The sequence below is a fragment of the Paralichthys olivaceus genome, chromosome 13 (genome assembly GCF_024713975.1).
Source record: "Paralichthys olivaceus isolate ysfri-2021 chromosome 13, ASM2471397v2, whole genome shotgun sequence".
Lineage (NCBI taxonomy): Eukaryota > Metazoa > Chordata > Actinopteri > Pleuronectiformes > Paralichthyidae > Paralichthys > Paralichthys olivaceus.
This window is the reverse complement of record NC_091105.1, coordinates 23,012,525-23,034,979: the sequence shown is the minus strand read 5'-3', so window position 1 is coordinate 23,034,979 and position 22,455 is coordinate 23,012,525. Positions and strand designations below refer to the sequence as shown.

General features: G+C 40.7%; 2 protein-coding genes across 51 annotated transcripts in view; both read right to left on the bottom strand.

Annotated features, from left to right (window-relative positions):
* Positions 1–22: 22 nt before the first annotated feature.
* Positions 23–4,152, bottom strand: LOC109632136 (dendritic cell-specific transmembrane protein). The gene is made up of 3 exons (XM_020091264.2): positions 1,965–4,152; positions 1,551–1,883; positions 23–1,469 (listed from the first exon to the last, which is right to left on the bottom strand). The coding sequence occupies exons 1-3, from the start codon at positions 3,069–3,071 to the stop codon at positions 1,410–1,412; spliced, it is 1,500 nt and encodes a 499-aa protein (XP_019946823.2). The 5' UTR covers positions 3,072–4,152; the 3' UTR covers positions 23–1,409.
* A 1,532-nt stretch (positions 4,153–5,684) lies between these two features.
* rims2a (regulating synaptic membrane exocytosis 2a) overlaps positions 5,685–22,455 on the bottom strand; it is a 130,514-nt gene continuing 113,743 nt past the window's right edge. For 49 of the 50 annotated variants that reach the window (XM_069537854.1, XM_069537873.1, XM_069537853.1 and 46 more), the window contains 5 exons: positions 9,163–9,304; positions 8,870–8,982; positions 8,658–8,759; positions 8,425–8,564; positions 5,685–8,282 (listed from right to left, as the gene is read on the bottom strand). In XM_069537854.1, the coding sequence (XP_069393955.1) occupies positions 8,079–8,282; positions 8,425–8,564; positions 8,658–8,759; positions 8,870–8,982; positions 9,163–9,304 (701 nt within the window). In that variant the 3' untranslated portion in view covers positions 5,685–8,078. The remainder of the gene's footprint in view (positions 8,283–8,424; positions 8,565–8,657; positions 8,760–8,869; positions 8,983–9,162; positions 9,305–22,455) is intronic. The other variant, XM_069537856.1, reaches the window with a different exon arrangement.

Here is a 22,455-nt window from a genome sequence, read left to right as displayed (position 1 = left end):
TCGTGAAAGTATTAAGGTTTGCTTTGTTGACCCAGATTAACTCTTTATTTGCATATTCAGCAGCATCACACATTATCATATGCACTCCATCTATGTCCATGTATGGAATGCACTCGCTCCACTCCCGGTGAAAAAAGGTCTGCGGCTGTCGCCCAGCGTCATGTGGCAGCTTCCTATTGGGCTGGCATGCTAGCGTGGTATTATGCCACAGGGCCAGTTGAGACATAATGTGAGCTTATCAGGTTGCCACACGGGTCAGTGGCGGCGTGTGAGTCACAGAACGCCTACTCATCCCTGAGCTGTACCACTTCCTCTCGTCTCTGGCAGTGGAAGTGATGGTGTGGGGCTGGCTGTATTGGACTTTATAGTCAGGAAGTTTGTCCCACTGGATTTAAACCAGTCATCTGCAGGTAATGATTGCATTTCGATTCCCAGCCTTTAACTTCAAGTATTCCTCTACATGGATGTGTCAATATTCATGTACATACAATTAAAATAAATAGCAATGAAAATAAAAATAAGATAATAAGAGGATATGCTCACAAAAACAAACAAATGAAAAGGTGTTCAAAAACTAGATGAATAGAATTACCTGACGTTGTTCTTATAATTCATATACAACTGATTGATAAAGTACTAATACCATTTATACATTTATTTACCAACCCATAATGAAGCTTGAATGCTTTTAAAGAGAAAAAAAACGTTAAAAACTTCAAAAACAGCCTCACTTCTCTTGCCTGTGCTGGGTGAAGACAGTAACACCAGTGCGATGTTAATGAACAGTGTCAGCAGGTAATTGGAAAGAGGACATTGTGGTTCACTGCACACAGGGGGACATCTGTCTGTGGTTATGTAAGAAAATATTGCTGTTCTACACTCTGAAGAGATACAGTAAAGGGAAATGACCAAAGCTTCACTGTATTTTAGAAACTGTTTTAGATAAATACAGTAGTTGATAAATTATTATTAAGATTCATTGAATCCATAATTGAAAACTGAAAGAAAAAAATAAATAAATTAAACTTAAGTTGGTTATTGCAACTCCTAAAATTTGAGTTATTTAGTTTGTTGTAATAATGTGAAATGTAAAGGTGTACTGTACAAACTGTTCAGGATTATACTCACAGTTTGGGGTAGGTTATGGACTATTGTTTGCCTTGTCATATAATGAACATAATGTAAAATGTATGTAATGTCTCTGTCAAGCCAAATGACATTTCTCAGTGGTTCTCCAAGGTTGTTATGTAATATGATAAAGACTCATGAAGTTGAAGTGCTGTATACTGAATTACAACATGACTATAAGTGCAGTATACACTTTATCCATCCAGTCGCTGTCCAACTGTCCAAAACAATGACATTTCCATCCCCAGAGCCACGAGCAGGGCTGTAATATCCTGACGTCCTCACGCGACACTTTGTGGATTCTGTTTGGGTCGAAAGAGCAGCGGGCACCAGAAACGTGGCTGATGACAGAAGAAAAGAAAAACCCAGGATTAAAAACCACATTTTCATCCCTTCATTTATCAATATTTAGCAATGCAAACCTTGAGAATTAGTGATGTGAGGCTACACTGGTTTCCCTCCTTCCTCCTTTTCAATCTCTTCCGCAGGATTTTGGCGTGCAGGTACGCCACTCTCTCCTCCGCAGAGGTGGAGAAGAACCGCTCACACACCATCAGCCTGAGCTGGGTCACTTTGGCAGCCACCAGGGCCATAATGACCAGGACGAGCAGAATGGCAGCCAGTGGAAATATGGAGTTATAGAGCAGCAGCTTGGGTCTTGGAAGGCACTTCTTCTCGAACAAGGTCACAGAGTAGGAGAAGTCTTTTTGATGACTCTCCTCACTAAATGGTATACCAATTAAAGTGGCAATCCCCTGAAAGGATGAAACATTAGTAATCCATGGTTACATGACTGAAATGATTGTAATAAGTTCTTTAAACACTTTCATACTTACTTTGATGCTCATTAACAAGGGGACATTGAAGGGTTCCAGCTCTGATAACTTCTTTGTTACAATATCCACAAAGCAGTACAGTAAAGCATCCACAGTTATAAATATGACCCAAGTCACAAAATGGAAAGCAATTGAAGCACCAAACTTGAGAAATGTTTTCCTCTCTCTGGTGGTGGGACGGGCGGAGGTGATAGCAGTGTACAGCTTCCCCTCCTCTGGTGTGAGGGGGAGGACGTGGGGCTTTCCTTCTGCCTTCTGCTTCTCGTCAAAAAGGACAAATCTGCCGCTGATGTACCTGTTTTTGTATTTCATGTCACTGTGGTATTTTCTTATGTGCAAGGCTATGAACAGCATGAGCACGAGGAGGCTGATGGCAGGAAACATCCTGTCGGTCACAGAGGACACTGTTTTCACCAGGGACTGTGCAAATTTCACGGTCTCATTCAGCTTCTGCTCCACTTCACCGAGTTTCACACGGAATTTTTCTGATTCCAGTCTGGGTGAAACCTTGAGCTGGGAGTCAAAGTTCACTACTCCCAGGTCTGTTATCCCTTTCAGCATGTTTCCTATCCACTTCAACATCTTGACATAGTTACTGAAAGGGGCTGTGATGGACGATTTCTTCGCCTTGAGGTTGCAAACCATGCTCCTGAGGAGGCCTGTGAGGTTTTCCAAGGTGTTACGGATGTTTTTAAGAACTATCAAACTGGTCCCAGCAGTTAGCAGCAAGCTCCGACTCTTCTTCATGAAAATAGAGATCACAAAGAGAGTCCCTAAGCATCTTATTCTCTTTGATAAGAAGAGAGCGATGGTAAGCAATGTCCCAAAGCAGCCTGTAATCCCTCCGGCCACTGCTGTGTCATAGTCCAGGGTGTAGAGCAGGTACAGGAAGAGCAGGGAGCTGAGCAGAAGGCTGGAGGAGCTGCAGGTCAGGAGGAGGATGAGAGTTCTTTGAAATCCGTCCCTTTTTCCGGCTGTGAAAACATCCACGACCAGAAAACCAAAATCTGCCAGACTCTGTTTTATTGTTATCCATGAGAGAAGCATCTTGGATATTAAAGGAGACACTACTGTACATTGAAATTCAAGTACAAACCTGTTGTGCATCAGGGCATGCAGTCTTGTGAATGTGGTCTGCAGATGCCTTAAATACGGCTAAAACAGGAAAACAAACCACGTCATTAGTCATTTCACAGTCATCCCTATTTTCAACCAAAAGCAGAAGTACACAGGGACAGATATGAGACTGTGTGAGACACTGTGACACACTTGATGGTCCTTTTGGTCAAAGTCACTGTATTTATGATTGTAAGGCTGCAATAGGCCTAAATATCACTTGGTGTATACAGCACAAGACATTCAAATGACAGCAAACATGATAAATGCCTTTAAATAGGACTCAAAGTCAATAAACAACAATAAAGAAATGTAAGAGGTGCAAAATAGGTTGGAATATTTGTAATCTATCATTATAATATTAAGAGAGTGAACTGTACCACTATAGTCAAAGTTTAAGTTGTCGAAAGACAAAGCTGCTTTTAAGTTTCTTACTTTGAAAAGGGGAAATCGATTTAGAGGTTGATGACAGGGTCTTGACGTCAGCAGCTTTACCATGAAAAGCTGCTTGGATGTCTTTCCATTTAATTAGGTCACTGTTCTTTTTTGATAAAGCCTATAGTTAGTTCTGGATCAGGTGAGTCATGAGCCATCCCTTAGTTATGCTGCTCTAGACTGCTGGGAGAACTCCCATCATCCACTGAGCACCTCTCCACTTCTCTCTGCCCCCCCACACTCATTTATTTATTTTAATACATGTCAATGACTATTTCACTTTGTACTCCCGTAGTCTCTCTCTCTCTTTTTCTCTCTCATTTCAGATATCAAATTACAATATTTCAGCAATTAATTGTTGTATGAATTGTGCCTGTTATCAATAATAATTAATAGTCTTTACACTCTTATTGTTTACATTTTAACTAGTCAGATCTGATACCTGATGGTGCTCAAGTGTTCCTGGTGTCTCTCGCCTCTCTCTCTCCCCCTCCCCAATATCACTCTCTCTTCTTTCTCTTCTCTCCCACCCATCTCTCCTTTCTTCCCCTTTCTCTCTGCTCACTCCAACCGGTCGAGGCAGATGACCACCCACATTGAGTCTGGTTCTTCGAGAGGTTTCTTTCTGTTAGTTAGGAAGTTTTTCTCTCCACAGTCTCCAAAGTGCTGCTCATTGTGGGAACTGTTTGGTTTTTCTATATTAATAAGATTTTAAGGTCTTGACCTTCTATGTAAAGTGCCTTGAGATAATGTCTATTATGATTGGGCACTATAGAAATAAAATTCAATTATTTTTGCATGCTAATATATTAACTTAAAAAGTAAAATGGTAAACATTATACCTGAATAAGTGTTCTTATCTTCAACATGTTTAAATGATCTAAGACACACAAGAAATTAATACAAATTTGCAAAAATTTTAATATCAATTGAAACCTGTCTTTTTTTTTTACAATAAAATATAATTGTAATTTAAACCATATCAGACAACTTTAGAATTAAACAATATATTATATTTGATTCTTTCACACGAACATGTCAGCAGTCAGATGTGTGTAACAGCTCTTCAGGGGGCATAGATTCTGTTCTTACCTGAGAATCTGTATGCAAACTGTGCAAGTGGGTTTTAAGAAGAAAGTTCTTCTATAGAACGGTTGGTGAATGAGTGAACTGAAGCTGCTATCATTAATAACATCATTACATCTATAAATATCATATCATATTATAATTGTCATTATAACAATAATGACAATTATAATCAGGACTATCTCCTCACCGTTTTCCCCTTTTGCCCCAACCAATCGAGGCATGTGACCATCATCCACGATGAGTCTTATTCTGTTAGAGGTTTCTTCCAGTTAACGATCACAATCATTTTTACTCTCTAACTTTTATGTAAGAAAACATTGACATAATGAATGTTGTGATGTAGGACTACTCCAATAAACTGAGTTTAATTAAATTGAATTAACACCAGTGTTCTACCCTTGTCACAAGTACCTACTTCTTCATCATCGCCAAGAAATAATTGAGCTGACATGACATGAGCTACAGCCATAACTGTAGACTGACTGTGGTTATATATACCACGGTGGTGCTGCGGTTTGCACTGTCACATTAAAAAGGTACCAGGTTGAAATCAAGGCTTGGCCGGGGTCTTTCTGTGTGGTGTGCGTTTTGTGCAACATGACTGTGTGGGTTTGCTCCAGGTCCTCCAGCTTTCTCTTACAGTCCAGAGACATGTAGAATGGAGCTAAGTTAATTGGAGGCTCCAAATTGTCCATGGGGGGAATGTGAGAGTGGACAGATGTCACTATAGTGTCTTGTATGATACGCTGGTGACCTGTCCAAGGTGTGCCTAACCTATCACCCAAAGACTGCTGCATTGTTCCAGTCCCCCTAGTGTTGTTTGAACCATAGGTTGTATTTAAGGTTAGACTTAGATGTAATCGACCTTCTTTCAGCATGACCACAGTTTAAACATGGATCCATCCAGGTTTAACTAAGACTGGATAATGACTTGGATAATGGAAAATGTGGTAAAAGTCAAGTCTTCTGGTTCATTGACTTAGACCAGTTATAAATATGTCTTCTAAAAACCTCCTAACTTTCCTAGAGTTTGCATATTTCTTGTGCGTGCGTGTTCATCTTATCACCCAACACTCTCCATCAGTGTAATATCATTTTTTTATTTTTAATTTGAAAAATAACTTACATAAATCTCTGTACTCAACCATACTTAACCAAGACATAGCCTTGGCATTAACACATTGCACCAAAAAAGAGAAAATTAAAAGGCATTCAAAAGGATAAATAACATATGTCTTTGTCATCACGTGAGGCATTCTTCCTGTTCCAAAAGAGTTATCTATTCATGGTAGCTTGTTTATTCAAATTCTGACATCTAAAGGTATGTACAATGGAAATTGAAATGAAAATATATACTGTAGCCTGTTACAGCAACAAGGTTTTGTTGGACATTAAAACACATCATCGTCATGTGGAAAAGGAATAATGCCTCAGTTCAATTTCATTCAGACATACTGCAACTATAAGATTCATATACTTCCCAGACATGAGAAGTATTTTAATTACTAAAAATAGTAAATAAAAAATAAACTGGTCTTGGCTTTTAAATAAAACTAACAAAAATATAGTAAATCAATTTCATTTTCATTAAAACAAGAAAAACAAAACATTTTCTGTGGCAATATCCCTTGTTATTTGAACTTGTGATTAGCTCTTCTTCACATACAGTGCCTGTAAAATTAAACCACAGCAACACACACATCTTGCATGTTTGCTGCCTCTTGATTAGGTATAGACCTCCTGCTGTACCAATAGAGATTATTTTTGCATGTTCGTCAACAATACTGAAATAAAATACACTTGCAATCACAACTGCTTCATCAACCTCCGTTAAATACAAAATATTTTCCTTGTCACTTTTTTTCTCAAAAACCTGAAAGAAAATATGACCTTGGGGGTGGAATGTTTTTGTTAAAACTTCAATAATTGGCCGTGGAAGACCAAGAACTAATTTGCTGTAGAATTCAATTTAAGGTGAGGGAGAAAAGTAATGAAGTTGACATGCACTGTACAAGAAACTGCAAAAATTCCAAATATCATCTTTATCAAAACATGCTGAGTTACTGTAAGGTGTGCCCAAGCCATGTTGCAGAAAATCCTTTTCAACATGCTTGTTAAACAAATCAAATCCAAAATAAAATACATACTGAAACAATACAGAACTGTAAAATAACCAACAGTCCTAAAATCTGGACAATATCAGGGGATTGAACAATGGTGGTAATGAATAGTACAATGAGAGGTACCCTGGGACAAGGAAGAAAAAGAGAAACATGTACAATTTGCACATTATGTTTATCTTTATAAGGCCTGAGCCTTTTTACAATGAAATAAATAATTTACATTTATTTTCATTATCACTTTTTGTCACATAAACATTTTCTGTTAAATAACTCCAAAAGTTTCCTTTAAGTTTCCCTTATCTGTATGTCTGTAAAACACAGACTCACGAATGGTCTAAAGAATCATAAACAATGTTTTTTTTTTAATCACGATGTTGCATTCACTCCCCTTGAAAACCATGCACTAGTGAAATTTATCTTTAAAAATAATATAAATTGTTGAAAACGGCTGATCTGTTTTATTTATTTTTCATCTTTTTTGCAAGTTGCAGCCTCAAGAAAATAATTTTCTTTTTTTATTCAGCTAAATTTGTGTCCATGCAAATGAACTAAAAAGGGAAAAAATATTTTTTCTCATTTCATTTTCATACAATATATCAACAGAGAAAGAATGATGGTAGATTGTACATCTTTTCATGGGGTTTGGGTCGTTACTGTATATTCTGGAGTGTTGATGGTAGCCACTTTAATATTGCCTCTGATTTACTGTCTTTCTGGTGATTTACCAGTACGGTGTGATTCAGTACATAAACCTTGAGTATGTCAAGCATTTCTTTCGGGTTTGGGGGAGTGCGGAAATAAGCTGGGACACACCTCACCCAAAGTGATGGTCTCCAAAACTCCATCTACACAGCTAGGTCTGTTGGCGTGGCGTGACCAAGCATCTGATTAGAAACACTATCACCCCCTTCAGATACAATTACATAGACATTTAAAGAAAAAAAAAAAAACAAGAAACAAAAAGAAAACAAAAAAAAAATTCAAAGCAAAACTTTTATTTTTAATTCGAAAAGGGCTTCTGTAGAACTCATTTAGCAGTTCCCAGTACTGACCCCCATGGCTTCGAATTGGATGAAAACCTGGAACTGACAGATTCCTCGTGCTAAGGAGTTCATTCCAGCTTCCTCCAAACAACAACAATAACACCCGGCTATCCCGGCCGCCAGGCGTTTGCGACACGCTTCGCCATGTGCACAATGTGCGCAACGCTTTTGCTCAAAACACAGGATCACGTTTGCACCCCTAGAAACAGGCTCAGAAGACACAACATCAAGCATGCAGTGTAACTAGGGGGGCGTGACCTGCAATCGCAACACCGGCTGCTACAACAACGCTATCAGTCCACACGCTGCTATGATCGAGAGAAACTGTCCAGTGAGGATTGGGAAGCTCTTCTTGTCAGTGGGGCCAGAGTAGGGTCCACCAGTGAGGAAGGAGGAAAGAGCTTGAACCAGCCAATCACCATGTTGGACAGGTCCAGCTCGTCTAACAGTATCTGAACTGCTCCCATGAATGATTTATGGTCCATACGTCCATAGTCACCCCATACGATGACCTGAAGGGAGAACACAGGAAAAAGAAATCAGCATTACTCAGAGTTCAGACATCTTGAAAATAGGTTGTTATTCTTAAATTGGCTCAGTGTTTCCAATTTCACTTCTGTAAGACCTCAATGTCTGAAGAAATCATTTTCCTACCTGTAAAACCTTCCCTCCCGGACTCTCCTCAAACGGCAGTTGCTGCTGGTAAAGAGGATCCAAGGTTTTTCTTGCTACTTTTGTTTTCTTTTTGGCTATGCAGACTCCGTTTTCCAAAAGGTAGACCTTTACATATGGTGCTGAGAGGAGAGGAAGTGTCACAACTTGTATTAGTCATATTTCTTGATGTTTATAATTGCCTGTAATAATCATAGTGTCAGAGCATAAATTACCTGGCAGTGACTTGGAACCTGGTTTTCCCACAAGGCCACGGGCTCTGATGACCTCCACCTCCAGTGCTCCTTTCTTCTCCACCATGCCGATCTGGATGTCACCTGGACAACGAGTCAAATGTAAAAACAATTTACAAATGGAATATGCAAAGAGATTCCAACGATTGACAAGCCACCAAGTAAATCAGCTGAATAGAGATTTGTGTTCTCACCCATAGGTGGAGTGGCCAATGTTTGACGTCCAACCAGCTGGGCGGGACCGAGGCCATCAAGGAAGTCACTGAACTGGGCGTCTGAGGAGAGCCGCACACCAGGGAAGATGAGACTGAAACAGAGGAACACACACATGGTTACCACAGAGATAAAGTCTTTACACTTTAGGGCTAGCAGGCGGCTGCAGCTTATTAGATGTCAGGAGGATGAGACAAAGCAAAGACATAATGTGTATGTGCTGTGTATGGGCTCCCAGTTAGTAGCAGCTTTTATTTTGTCCCCAGCTTCTTACTTTCCCTCGGAGCTGTAGCTGTTCATGCTGCCGTCAGTAGACTCCCGGCTGGCCTGCCGAGTCATTCTGCTCCTCATCTCCACCGCCAGGCCCGTCTCTGTACTCCTCTGGATAGTGCTGCGCAACTTCTTACCGCCTGCTTCTGCAGACAGATTGACACATGCAAACAAAGAGGGAGGGAAGGGGAGAAAGAGAAAGAGGGATATAGACTGTCAATCCATGACATTGAATCCCTTTGTGACTCATGCAGCGAGCTGCGTTCACAGATTTTTTTCTGACCAGGCCTCCTCAATCATTTGACAAGGAAAACAAAACACCAAGGACAACACTGAAATATAATTCATCTCTACAATGAGAAACGATGATTGTTTATTCTGGGAAGGATCATTTCACAGTGACAGTCAGACGAGGTCACTAACTCATCAAGCTCTACAACACTGTGGCTCTTTGTGCATCTGTGCAGACCTCCTCAGGTCAGTACTACTGACTGTCTACATGGGTCCTGTAGGAACCATAGTGAGTCCACGTTCATGACAGCTGATTTCCCCCATTAGCCCTGCTGCTGCTCCCCTCCACCCAGCCTCACGGACCTCGGGCTGTGAGCTTGTGGCAGACATACCCACGAAGAAGTATAGTATGATTGCTTCTCTAGTCCAAACACACCTGGTGATCAGCATACACACAACACAACATACAGCATCACTCCTCTATTTTATATTCCATGAAGAAAGGATTAAAAATATTCAGTCTTCACTCTGAGGATCAAGCAAGTTCTTGTTAAGTGTGGACTAGATATTTCACTTCAAAAGTGTCGTTTAAGCTCTGCTGAACAGGTGTATTAGCAGCTGAAAGGAATATTACCTCTAAGTTTAAAAACATGAAATTATGTGCATGACTATATAGCAAGCAAAGACTGAACATTACTTACTATTATTCATCTTTTACATCTCTAATCAAATGAATGCAGTATGAGGGCATCAGGTTATTTCCCAGACGTCAGATAATCATAACAAAGCCAGATGAAAGTAATAACGCTGAGTTACCTTCAGTTCAACCTCCAGGTACAAAGTAAAGATGAACAATCAGCTGTTAATTCTCAGATCTCATAAACTTTTACCCTTTAATTCCCCAGTTTGAGTGAATGAATCATGTTAGGACTGCATCAATACTACTCCAGCATCACCATGGGCCCTCTCTTATCGCCTGCTGCCTTCGCTCTCCCTGCTCGTCTTGTCAGGGGAGGAGCTGAGGAGATGAGCGGTGATACTGTGTCCTATCTCACACAGGCATAAACAGACATGAAGCCTTTTCAGCTATGGAATCTCAGCTATTCAGCTGTCCCTCGCCTCCTCTTCCGGCTGTACACACATTACAATAGGAGATGCAGCCACAGAGGTCGTCTCTTACGTCTGCAGCAAAACGCAGCTGAAAGACCTCCACTGCCATCAGCAGCGAGTCAGATGTTATCAATGAAAACTGAAAACCCGCCATTTTCAAGGTAATAAACCATTTCTCCTGCTTTGTGGATAAATTCATGACAAGCATACTTATACTTTGACACATGCTGCTGATTCAAATCCCTGATATGCAGCCCTGTTATTAAAAAATGAATCTTATCAAAATAATAGCAAAGAGGCTGTAACAGACCAATCCACAAACAAACCATGGTATTGACTTTGAACTAAAGACAGCAAATCTGAAATACTCTTCCCATATATATCACACACATGTGCACTTTATATAGTGTCGCAACTGGATCTAAAGTACTGGCAGATGAGGTATGTGTCAGAGACGTAGAGAGTATCATCACCACTGGTCGCAGATTGTGGCAGGGAGCATTTTTGAAAATTATCTTGTGAGCCTGAAGCAGCAGTAGACTAACAGTTCCACAAACTGGAATAATGCCAAAAAGAGTCATTGCCCTCAAATATCAGCATTGCCAGACAGGACAAGACAATGACAAGAGTCTAGTGGAGCTGCTCAGCTGCCAGCACAAGAAGTGTGAGTACAAGTGAGCTGGAAGTTGTTGCTAAATAAAGGTGGTGTGCTCGGGGAAAAATATGCAGATAGATAAAGATATAAAATCTTCTACATCTGTGAACTCTTCTATTTGTTTGTAAATGCACCATAATAGAATAGATAGTAATATAATAGAATGTATCATAATGGAATTGGAAGTGATTGCAGCATCTTGGGAGGTGTTAATATTTAGTTAACACACAAAAGGCGTCCTCGCCACTGGCCAAGTCACAGTAAGATAACAATGTGTGTTGTGTTTTTAAGTTAGATTAACACTACATTAAAGTACAAAACAATAATTCATTGCAGTTTCAAAATTATTGCTCTTGCCATTTACAGTGTCATATTTTAAACTCATCAAGGGCAAATAACAGATTGATAAGACAAACACAAGAAGCATGTAACAGAACAATATCACTGGCAACAGTACCAAAAACAGAAGCACTATTACTATTTCAAAAGTCGGCTTCAGTATCAGTGTACACACGGCTCAAGTGTCACATGATCCAAGCTGAACTGTGCTACCATCATAATTAAACTATCATCTTTCAAATCCCTGCACAATCAATAGCTCTGCATCTTCCCACTATTCCTACATCCATCTCCCCCCTCACTGCCATCCCTCACTCTAACCAGCACTGCTGCATCCAGCCAGCAGCCGATGCCGGGACATTTCCCCAGTCGTCATCTTACCTCCGTCCTCCTCATCGAAGGAGTTCATGCAGGGGAAATAGACAGCCAACGCTTCAAACGATGCAGACAGGCTCATCTTGCTCTGGGAGCGTTGGATGCGCATCCCTGGAGCCGGAGCAGAGGTATCGTGCCCCTGCCTGCCCATGGTGACCCGCAGCTGATTTTCTCAATGCGGTGATTGAATCCACTAGCTTGTAGATAAAGATCTTAAAGCCAAATTTGACTTGAAATTCTAAACTGATGAATTTGATAGATTCCTAGTAGAGGATGCTGCTACGCTCCACGAGATCACGTCTGTTTTATAATCTAGTTTGTCCCCAGATGCTCTGGAGACTGCATCTTACAGCGAGCTTCAGAGAAATGTGGCTTCAGTTGCTGAGTCTTGTGCTGTCTGGTCCTGACGTTTCTGCTGCACCTCTTTTTTCAGGGAGGGGGGAGGGGAGAGAGCTGCATTGCGCTCCACCAATCACAGAGTCAGGCTGCTCAGGCGCACCTCGACTGGCTCTGCGGGTGAACAAGCTCTACCCAGAGATACTGAGCCCCCCTCCCCAGTCTGTTTCTCACCATTCAGCTTTTCTTTTTTTCACACACTACTTTTTCTTCATTTGTGCTCTTCACCACGTTATTTCCCTCTTCTCTCCATCCTCTGCCCCATCATTGCTCTGTATACTCATCTTATCCACAGATTACAGTGAAAACAAGTTGTTTAAGGTCTGCCAGCAGCCCTGCTTCTCTATGACAGGGCTGTAGCTACAAGGTGGTCGTTTAAAATTCACCTGTCATTCTCAACTCATATGATCTTCTTTAGTTCTCTTCCTTCCATCACATCAGTATTACAGCTGTGTTGTGTTGGGATGAATTCACAGAAGCTGAGCGTTAGAGAATCAAGAGGATGATCATTGTCACATACTCTGGTACACAGATGTGTAAAATCAATCATTCAATCAGGCCGGCTCTTGGTTTATGTCAAACCTAAATGATCAAACTTTTAACTCTATTTCCACTGTCTGTGGACACCTGATGTCAGGAAGTTTGAAATAGTCCATAACCAAAAGGCAAAGTAGCAGAGCTCAGAGACAAGATTTCTTCACCGATGGTCCCTGAAATACTTCGGAATCTTACAGCAAATGTCTGGCTTCACTTCAAAGTAAACTTCTGGTAAGTGTGAAATCTAGTGAAACTATGCTGCTGGGAAATTGAGCTAAAGAGCCAACTGTGGAGCCTTCGTTCTGGATCGGTATCTGGCAGAATAGGCACAGCACAAAATAATAATGGGCCCCTCTGCATTATTATAAATATAACAAGCTCCCTGTGGTGTTAGCACTGAGAAAAAAGTTTGCCTCTAAGAAGCTGCAACCTACTTCCATGAAGGAGCCACTCTAATGCATGGCCATGTCCAGTTTCATCTGGGTCAACTAGCCAAAAACAACACTTCACATGCAAGTGGGAAATTAAAACAAAAACATACAATTAGAAATCAAACCAATTGGTCATTCTTAATGAGTGTTCTCAGAGTTTTCAGCAGAATTCAAATTTCTGTTAATTCTAATCATGACATGAATGAATCAAACAAACACGTGGCTCATTTAAGGAAGTTCTGTCTTTGTGAGCATTGTGCATCGTGTAGAGTTAGAGGTTTTTCGGCATAAATGCTGCATGGTAGCCTCACACTGAAATACTTTACCAGCTATTCGGTGGATTGTCATGAACTTTTCGACACAACTTTCCAGAGAAAATGATGTTTCCCCACCAGCACCATGAGGGGGACATTTGTAGTTTTAACAAACATGTTGCGAAAGAAATGTACTGTGGTGACCTCTAAACAGTATAATCAGTGCTAATGAGCTATTGTTAAACATCAGCATGTTAGCATTGTTACTGCGAGCATTTCAACATGCTAAAGTTTGGCTCTAGCTTAAAAACATTGCACGACCAAAGCCTCACAAGGCATAACTGCACACTTTGATTTGTACATGAAAGGTGTAGCAAAATGAATAGTTGCGGTCCATCCACTATACTACATTATACCAGGTTACACTGAGGATGCTACATTTTGTCAACTGGCTATGAGACAAAAAACATATTTGTATTACACGCATCACGCATGCAATGTAAACTGAGCTTGAGGTAGCAGGAGAATTTCTTAGATATTGAGGTCTTTTCACCTTCAGTCTGCTACAGTGAAAATTTAAAAACTGAATATCGTCCTCACACCAGCAGGAGGATAACAGATATTAAAGATATTATAATTACAGTTGCAAGAAGAACGGCCTCTAATTGATGTTTTGTATCGACAGAGCTTTAAAATGTTCTACAAAACACATTGACTTAACCAGTAAACCATCTCCATCACAGGTTTTTTTCAGTGAGTAATTTGAGTCCATAATTTGTGTAGTCTTTCACCTGACTCCTCAGATAACCAAACTTCTCTTTGTTAAATGATAGATGTGAATTTAATTCGTTGGGGTTCTGAGGTAGCACAATGCCAGACTTCAATCATCATAGTAATTAGAAATTCGTTATCAAAGAAAGTAAAAAGAGACCAGACTTTTTTCCACGTCTTCTCTATCTTAGTCAAAGCTAATGCGTCATTACACTCGGGCAGTACATAGCAATCACTCTGACAACACATACTGCACGTGTGGCTTGTTTCAGCTTTACACCTATGGCCACATCTATTCTTAACCATCCACCCACTGCACAACAGCAAGAAAGAGCGGCATCTCAATACATTTTCACTGTCAGACCCAAACTACACCTGGCACACCCGATGAAAACAAGAAACCTGTCATTGCAAATGTGTTCATGAACTCGGAAAACAGAGTTCACACCTCACTTGGACGCTATGAGAAACATTTAATTTGCCACATATAATACCAACTTTTATCAGCAACATTAAAATCTACTCTCTAAAGATTAGAGTTTTTCAAATGGTGCCCAAAGAAAATAAAGAATCAAGGTCTCATCACAAGCACATGCATCTCTTTATAGAAATTGTGCCACGTCAGTGACAAAGATCAGATTGTCAGTTACTAGTGAGATGACAAATGTCATCTCATGTCAGTTCATGAGTCATTATCTGATGGTCTTTTTCTTTAACCTTTGAATTCATTTGAACTCTTGTCTTCAGGTCTGTAAAGATGATCCTTGTTGTAGAGAATCTCCATTTTAGGTGATGACGTTACTTTGATTCCACAACAGCATGACTAGCACAGATGAACATTACTAACACTGTGCAATAGTATCTGGTCTCCCTCCAAACTATGACAAACCTACATGACAATGACAACATGACTGGAAATCACAGGCACCTCAGAAAATAGGAATGTGAAGAATCTTGCCAATTCTACTACAACAACGAAAGAGTGTAATGTCCCAGAAGTCACATGTAAGATGTGCCTGGCAGGCGGCAGGGATCACAGACTCAGGCCCTCGGAAGTCTTTCTAATTGATGAGACCAGGCCGGGCCAAGCGTCAGACAGTGAGTCGGGTCCAACACACAGTAAACACAGCTTAATGGAGGGCTCTAACCCTGGCAGTCACACGTACGGATGTAGGCAAACACACACTTAAAAGCACTTAAATACCTGGAAACCTGGACACTCACCAGTACTGCGCAAACGCAGGAAAACACTTTCTCATTCCTCAGTTTACATTCCCTGCAGCCTATACCTTGATGAAGACCAGTCCTGTCGTCTGAAAGTGCTACTTCCTATCTCGTGCGTAGCTCGAATATGACAAATAGAATTAAGTGAAATAGCTTTTCTTCTTCTATTAGCAGCACTTTTTTATGTTCTATAAGGGTCAATTTGGGGTTCAGCATCAAGGACACTTCAGCATGCAGATGGGAAGACTGGGGATTGAGCTGCCGACCTTCTGGTTGGAGGATTGACTGTTCTGGCCCTCAGCCACAGCCGCCCTGCTTATGTACCGCTTATTCTTTGAGGGTTGCTGGAGGAGCTGGACTAGCTGACATTGGGTGAGAGGTGGGGTACACAGGTCATCAGTGTACAGCAGAGCCACCACATAAACAATCATTCACTCCATCATTCACACCTTTCAGAGTCTCCAATTCAATAAACCACCATCCACATGTCTTTCAACTATGGTAGGAAGCTGGAGAATCTGGAAAAAAACCTACGCAAACATGGGGAGAACATGCAAACTCTACACACAAAAAAACACCTGCCTGAACTGGAGTTCAAACAGACAACCTCTTGCTGTGAGACAAAAGTACTAACCACCACACCACTGAAATACAGTCCAAATACAGTCCAACCACTAAATGTTAAACACAGTCCAGTCATTAAATGTCTTCTAAAGTTGTTATGGATAATGTGTTAGCATTGTTATCTTCTTATACAGCCTAACATTCATTTGAAATATTAATCAGAGCTTCAAATTCTGCGTGTTTTGTTTTTAAATGAAATCCAACTGAAAGCACAGTAGTAAGAATCGGTCTTGCTGATGTGACAGCTCATGTTTTATATACACAATAAAAAACTGAACACCCAAACATGTAGACGCACTATGTCCTGCCATTCCCTTCACACCCTCACAGAAAGGGTTCACACCTTCAGGGGAAGGCGTGAGGTAGGAGAGGCATATTCGAAACATGAAATGTGGGCGGTGAAGCACTTGGAACAGTTCGTCCCCCCTGGCTGCTTCCCTTGACTCAGTAGTGCAAACACTGAGGCTACAACAGATGGAGAGCTAACGAGAGAGGGAACGGGGATCTAAACACTGCTGAGCCGCACGTGTGTGTACGAAATATCATGATACAAACTGCTGACATCTATCCAGCCCCAACAAACTAGTGTGATACATAAAACTTCCCTTTTGTGTGGAAATTGCAACACAAACATGTCACCAGAGCATGATCACATCTCCTACTACAGAGAGGAAACAAGCATGTTTTAACCAAATTTATAAATAACAGAAACATCATTCTCACGCTCCATGACTAAACTGACCACAGTATTTTTCAAGTGTACGTCTCATCAGGCTTCCTCTTTGACGGACAGTTACGGAGCACTGCTGTCAGCGCTTGAACACAAAATCTGAGGGGAAGTCTAATTCAGTAATTTTAGCAGCAAACAAACCTAAAAATACAGAGTGAAAGTACATTTTTCGTTCAATTCATGCAAGAAGTGTATCCTTAACTGTGTCCAAGCCTCAGAGTCAGGCAGGGGAGACATATGGCACGAGCAGCTCTGCAGGCATAAACACAGTGAGCAGGTGGCGGAGCACGGCAGGGTTTACACATGGAATCAACAGCCTTTAACATGAGCTCATTGAGATGCTGATTGAATGTTAAATCTCCAAATATGTATTTTCATAAATAAACTCGTAAAGCTATTTATATGTGAGCATTTTTCATCCCTCGTGGAGCATGATGACTGTGACCTGCAGTAATTATTAGTTATTATGCATTTTAACATGTTAGATATAAAATATGAGTGTGACAATCAGTAGAATCATCATTTCAAAACAGACATTATTCACAGAATGTTGTGTGCTATCTGATCAAGAGTAAATTAGTCAAGCACACTTCCCTCTCAATAGCAACACTATAGAGATGTTGTTTGTGTCAAGTGGTAATGAGAGCAACGTCATCATAGATCAAATGTTTGTACCCACATGTGATTTCCACAGCTCTCATACTGTTCATGTTGATCAAGGCTCAACACTCACAGATCTGTATGCTTTGGTTGTTTGACAGCTAATTTATGCTGCAGCATAATTACCTCAAAATAGGAAAATTATATTCAAAACAAGAACATTGGTTCTTGGATAACACAAAGTACACTCCCTGCTAGGAGACACACTATGTGCTGCGCTCTGTGTGAAAACAATTAATTTAGTCCCCCAACTCTGACAGTAACATCACAGCTCATGTATAAACAAAGTCAACATTGATTAATGCGGCACTTACTAAAGATAAACACTGAGCAGTCTTGGTGAGACTTGTGATTCTAATACCATGAAAAGTCCTTCAATAATATGCAGAGTGTAGTATCTAAAGAGGACACTTGTCTCCACACAAGTATCCTATCCGATAAATGCACCAATCCCAAAATTATTTATTTACATGTACGTATTTATTTACACTGAGACTATTTGAAGATGCGTATCATTTGTTTTTCAGGCTTTTTTTTTTTCGACTCTGAAAACCTAACTCTCTATGACTGAGCCATAACTGCAGGGCTTAACATACAATTCACTTGGGCGGCTGTGGCTGAGGGGTAGATATGCTGAATCCTGAATTTCCCCTCATAGAACAGAATAAAGTGCTGCTAATTGATGCACTGTATGAATGTGTGCGTGAATGGGTGAATGGCAAACTGTGCTGTAAAGCACTTTGAGTGGTCATCAAGACTAGAAAAGCTCTATATAAATACAAACCATTAACTTTATATGATTGTACAATGCAGGCCAAATGTGTCTTTGTGTTTAATACTGATTCTGCTCCAGGTGCACAGAGCCTGAGAGAAGATGTATGGTGACCATGGGAACAGATACCATACCCTGCAAACACTAAGCCCTCTTTGCATCAACATGCTACACTGCGTGTAGGGAGAACATGTGCAACAGCCTTTAAGTGTAGAAGAAATAGACTAAGGCATTATTGCAAATGCTAACAATTAGATGTGTCTGCTTTAGATGCAGTAAGGTTTATGTGATTTTTAAAGGAGAATGAGTAGAAGCTTTACAAATAAATGGATCAGAGCACAGATGCTTCATCTGAAAAGATATATGAGATGAGATCTCAAGTCCAAATCCTCAGTGACAGTCCCACTATGATATCTGGTTACAACCAGATTTTGAAAATTGCAGTGGTTAACCTTAGTGGGCTAGTACAACAACAGCAACAGAAAACTGTGAAAAAGAAGAACCTATGGAAAGTATCTGAAGGATTTTCTGTTCTTAAGTGCCTGTATCTAGGTTACTTGTGCTCATGCTGACCATCTTCATCCCTGGTTTATTGCAATGGACCAATAATAGAATTAGAACTTTTAAAACCAGCACATCTCCTACACTACAGCCACACATATTTAGGTCACTGCAGAGATGCTCATCTGAGAGCTCAGGCTGATTAACAGCCATGAGTCCCTCTGTGGATGTTGTAATTGAGTTGGAGGAAAAGAACACAGGGGAAAGAGTAGCAGAGGGAGAGACAGACAGGAAATTATTCTTTAAATCCTGTGGGAGAAGTGAAGGAGAGAAGACAAGGTGAGATGAGAACGTGAAGAAGAACACAGAAGCGATGTAAAGATAGATGAATACCAGACATTTATCAGTTAGAACTCGAGGCTAAGTAAAGAGAGAGGGATGAGAAGAAAGCAGTGCAGGACTCTCGTGTCCCTCATCCTTTACTTGTACCTGTGCCGCTGTGTTCTTTTCATGCATCATCCTGAGAGCAGCATGTCTGCTCTGGGCCCTAGGAGATTAATTAGCGGCCTCAGCAATTGGAAGAGCTGCTGAGATAGGCACCCAAGTCAACACAGAAGACAAATTACCTCAGCTGAAAGCTCAAAGTTCAGCTACTTTATCACAAAGAAAACAGTCCGTGTGAAGACTGGAGGTCCAAAAACAACGTCAGTATCTGGTGTAGGTTAGAGAGCAGAGAGAAAGGAGCGGGCCAATGATTTGTTCTCTCTCCTGTATACATCTGGATATTGTTGGCCTTATAGGAAAGGTAGTATAGATTCTCTCTCTTTCACGAGGGAACATTACGCTCTCAGAATAGAGGAAATCTGTCAGTAGATGCTGAATGCTGAAATTCTTCATGTATGTAATAGCTGAACAGTGTAGTGTGCGTACAGTATGAACAGTTATCTAACAGCTGAGTGTTGGCAGCAGCACTTGATCAAACCTTTTCTTGCCTTATGAAAAAAAGTAGGACACTGATGTCACAGGGTTCTTGCAGGTTACAGAAGCAGCATCCATTAATCCATCTTGCACAAGGTTCAAGCTCTGAGGATCATTTTTGATCCAAACGGCAAATTTCTTTCAGAATCAGGTAACAAAAAGGGGGATGTAAGAAGAATCACAGAATACTCAAGGTTGTACCCAGGGAAACAGGAAACTGGGTATTTCAATTAGACCACATACACTGAATCCGCCACATTGATTCCCTTTCTCTATCACTGCAGGTAGGCGTGCCTGTTTTTGCCTATTAAAGCCCAATTTCCTGCGTCTCCTGCACTGTTCACCTCCTCAGCCTTAATAGTCAGTGGCTGGTGCTGAGCTGTAAATCTTGCTGTTGGTTATTTTTCTGGGACACTGTCAGGACTTGTAAACAGATTATAGAGTAGAGCTACAGAAACAGATTTCTGGATATAATGATTCTGTAGTGAACAAGAGAGAGTCCTCATATTCCTCATAATTTGCAAAAAGAACAAATAAATACCTGATTGGACTGAAAGAGCTGCCTTACTGATATTCCTATTGAACATAATGGGAGGAGACTTATTATATTGTTCCAACCAAGGAGCACAAATAATCCTCAATAATTCACATAAAGAAATGGAACAGAGTGCTCAGCAGAGTGCAGCGCAGGACGCTCATTTTAAATTCAGCTGAGTGCGTACACAACAAAACCCTCTCTGCAAATAAAACTACACAAATCTGCTAGATGTCAAACAATGGTACTGTCCTGAGTTATAATGTAAAAGGTCCCACACTGTGATGCTTTCACCATGAGTGATACTGGAGAATAAGGTTTTTGTATCTCATGTTCTATCGACCAACACATATTTCGACGGAACATGTGTTTGTGTGTGTGATTCACAGTAAAACTATAATGAAAATATAAACAGCAGGTTGTGTAAACTGCTGACAACATCTCCATCAGCATACATTTCATAACGGCCTTCCCACTGAGGATAAAGAAGCACTGGAATTAATATAGAACATCAGGTCTGCTTTTAGATGCCAGTCTGAAGGTAACTCTTCAAAGAAGTGTGCAGATAAGCGTATGCAAATTGATTTTCAATGAGCTTGCTACGTTTCAGTGTTACTGTATATTCCAGCTGAGTCAGACTGTGTTGCAGCAGTTTGGTTGGTGGGGAATAAATCTGCTCGCTCCTGAGTTTAAACATAATGTACCAAGGACTGGAGCTAAATGGTGGATGAGACAATAAACTTAATAAATCAACCAGATTTTTCAGCTTGCTTATGATCAGTCCACTAAACGATCATGTGTAAATAACCTGAGTATTATTCATCACCATTTTCATTTTGTTCTGAAATATTTTTTTTTATTGTTTAAGTCAAATTTTATAAATTAAGCACTGGCTGTAAAACGTCTCTGTTCCCTGGCAACCACATTGCAATTACCAATTTCCTCATGGGAAAATGTATTACTCTAGTCAGTTCTTGAATCTTGCTCTCTTTTGGTCACAGAACTGTTACTGTACTTTGTCTCCAGCTGAACTGCTTCATTGCAACATGCCCTGTTTTGTCAATGATTAATGAAATCACATGAACTCAATAATGAATCAGTTCCAGCAACAAGCTCAGTCTCCATCAAAGAAAAACATGTCCTAGTGTCTTATTACTGTTCACTGCTATTTGTCAACAGTTACTGCTGGATGCCATGCAGGATGCATACATACATATGAAGGACGCCATTTGTTGTAAAGTCTTGTCAATTTTGCTGTGTTCTGCCTCCCTGCATTCAGTGTCAAGTCCTGTTGTAGACTTCTGTTCAAAGTACTTTTCCCCTTATCACAGTTTGACAAATGTTTATACAGACAACGTGATATATTTGTATTTCACAAAAAGTCAAGTGCCTTCAGCAGTTCAAACCAAGAACTGCAAACTGTGTACACACTCATGGTGGCCACCTGGGAGAATATATCCATTTCCATCAGGCTGACCGGTGTTTGTCAGTGCTAGAGTCGTGCTGCCTGGCTGATCTGCTCATTCACCCCCCCATCTTTGGCAGTGGACACAAAGTGCTGAACAGCCTCTTAAAGTCGGCCATCCTTTGAATGCACCCTTATAGACGGCGATGCGCCTCTCAGGACGGTGCACAACAAAGTAGGGCAGAATGCATCTTGGCAGTGTTGATGGTCGTGCAGAACCAAATACAGATGGCAGATGTATGCACACTCTCACAAACTCTATCTGAGGCATTGAGTGAAATATTGATAGCTCCATGAGATTCAAGCTGCCCTGTGTGTGCATAGGGGAAGAGTGTGTGCATGTGTGTGTAGCTTTGTTCCTGTAATCGTGTGAAGACAACATGAGACATAGAGATCTGCTTAATAACACATTATAAACAAATCATCCTCTATTTTCCAACATCCATATCATGGATGGATAATTTTTCAATAAGAATGAAATTAACTGGTTGATACAATGACAAGATTAACAATTAGTACAAAGCATTTACTTAAAGAGATGAGGAAGCAGCAGCACATGTGCCAGTCTAATTACAGACTGGGGGGGGGGGCAGGGCAGCGGCACGTGAGAGCACTGCATCGCTCCTTTCGTACTCATCTCATCCAACATCTCTTTCTCCACACATCTCTCTCATTCCCTCTGCCATGCTATTGAGTCACCCCGGACAGA

Bases quoted from the DNA above. Each gene is read 5' to 3' on its own strand.
- LOC109632136 (XM_020091264.2), bottom strand. From the start codon at position 3,071: ATGCACAACAGGTTTGTACTTGAATTTCAATGTACAGTAGTGTCTCCT. The intron at 1,884-1,964 runs GTAAGTATGAAA...TCATCCTTTCAG, and splicing joins CCTTGTTAATGAGCATCAAA to GGGATTGCCACTTTAATTGG. The intron at 1,470-1,550 runs GTTTGCATTGCT...TTCTGTCATCAG, and splicing joins TCACATCACTAATTCTCAAG to CCACGTTTCTGGTGCCCGCT.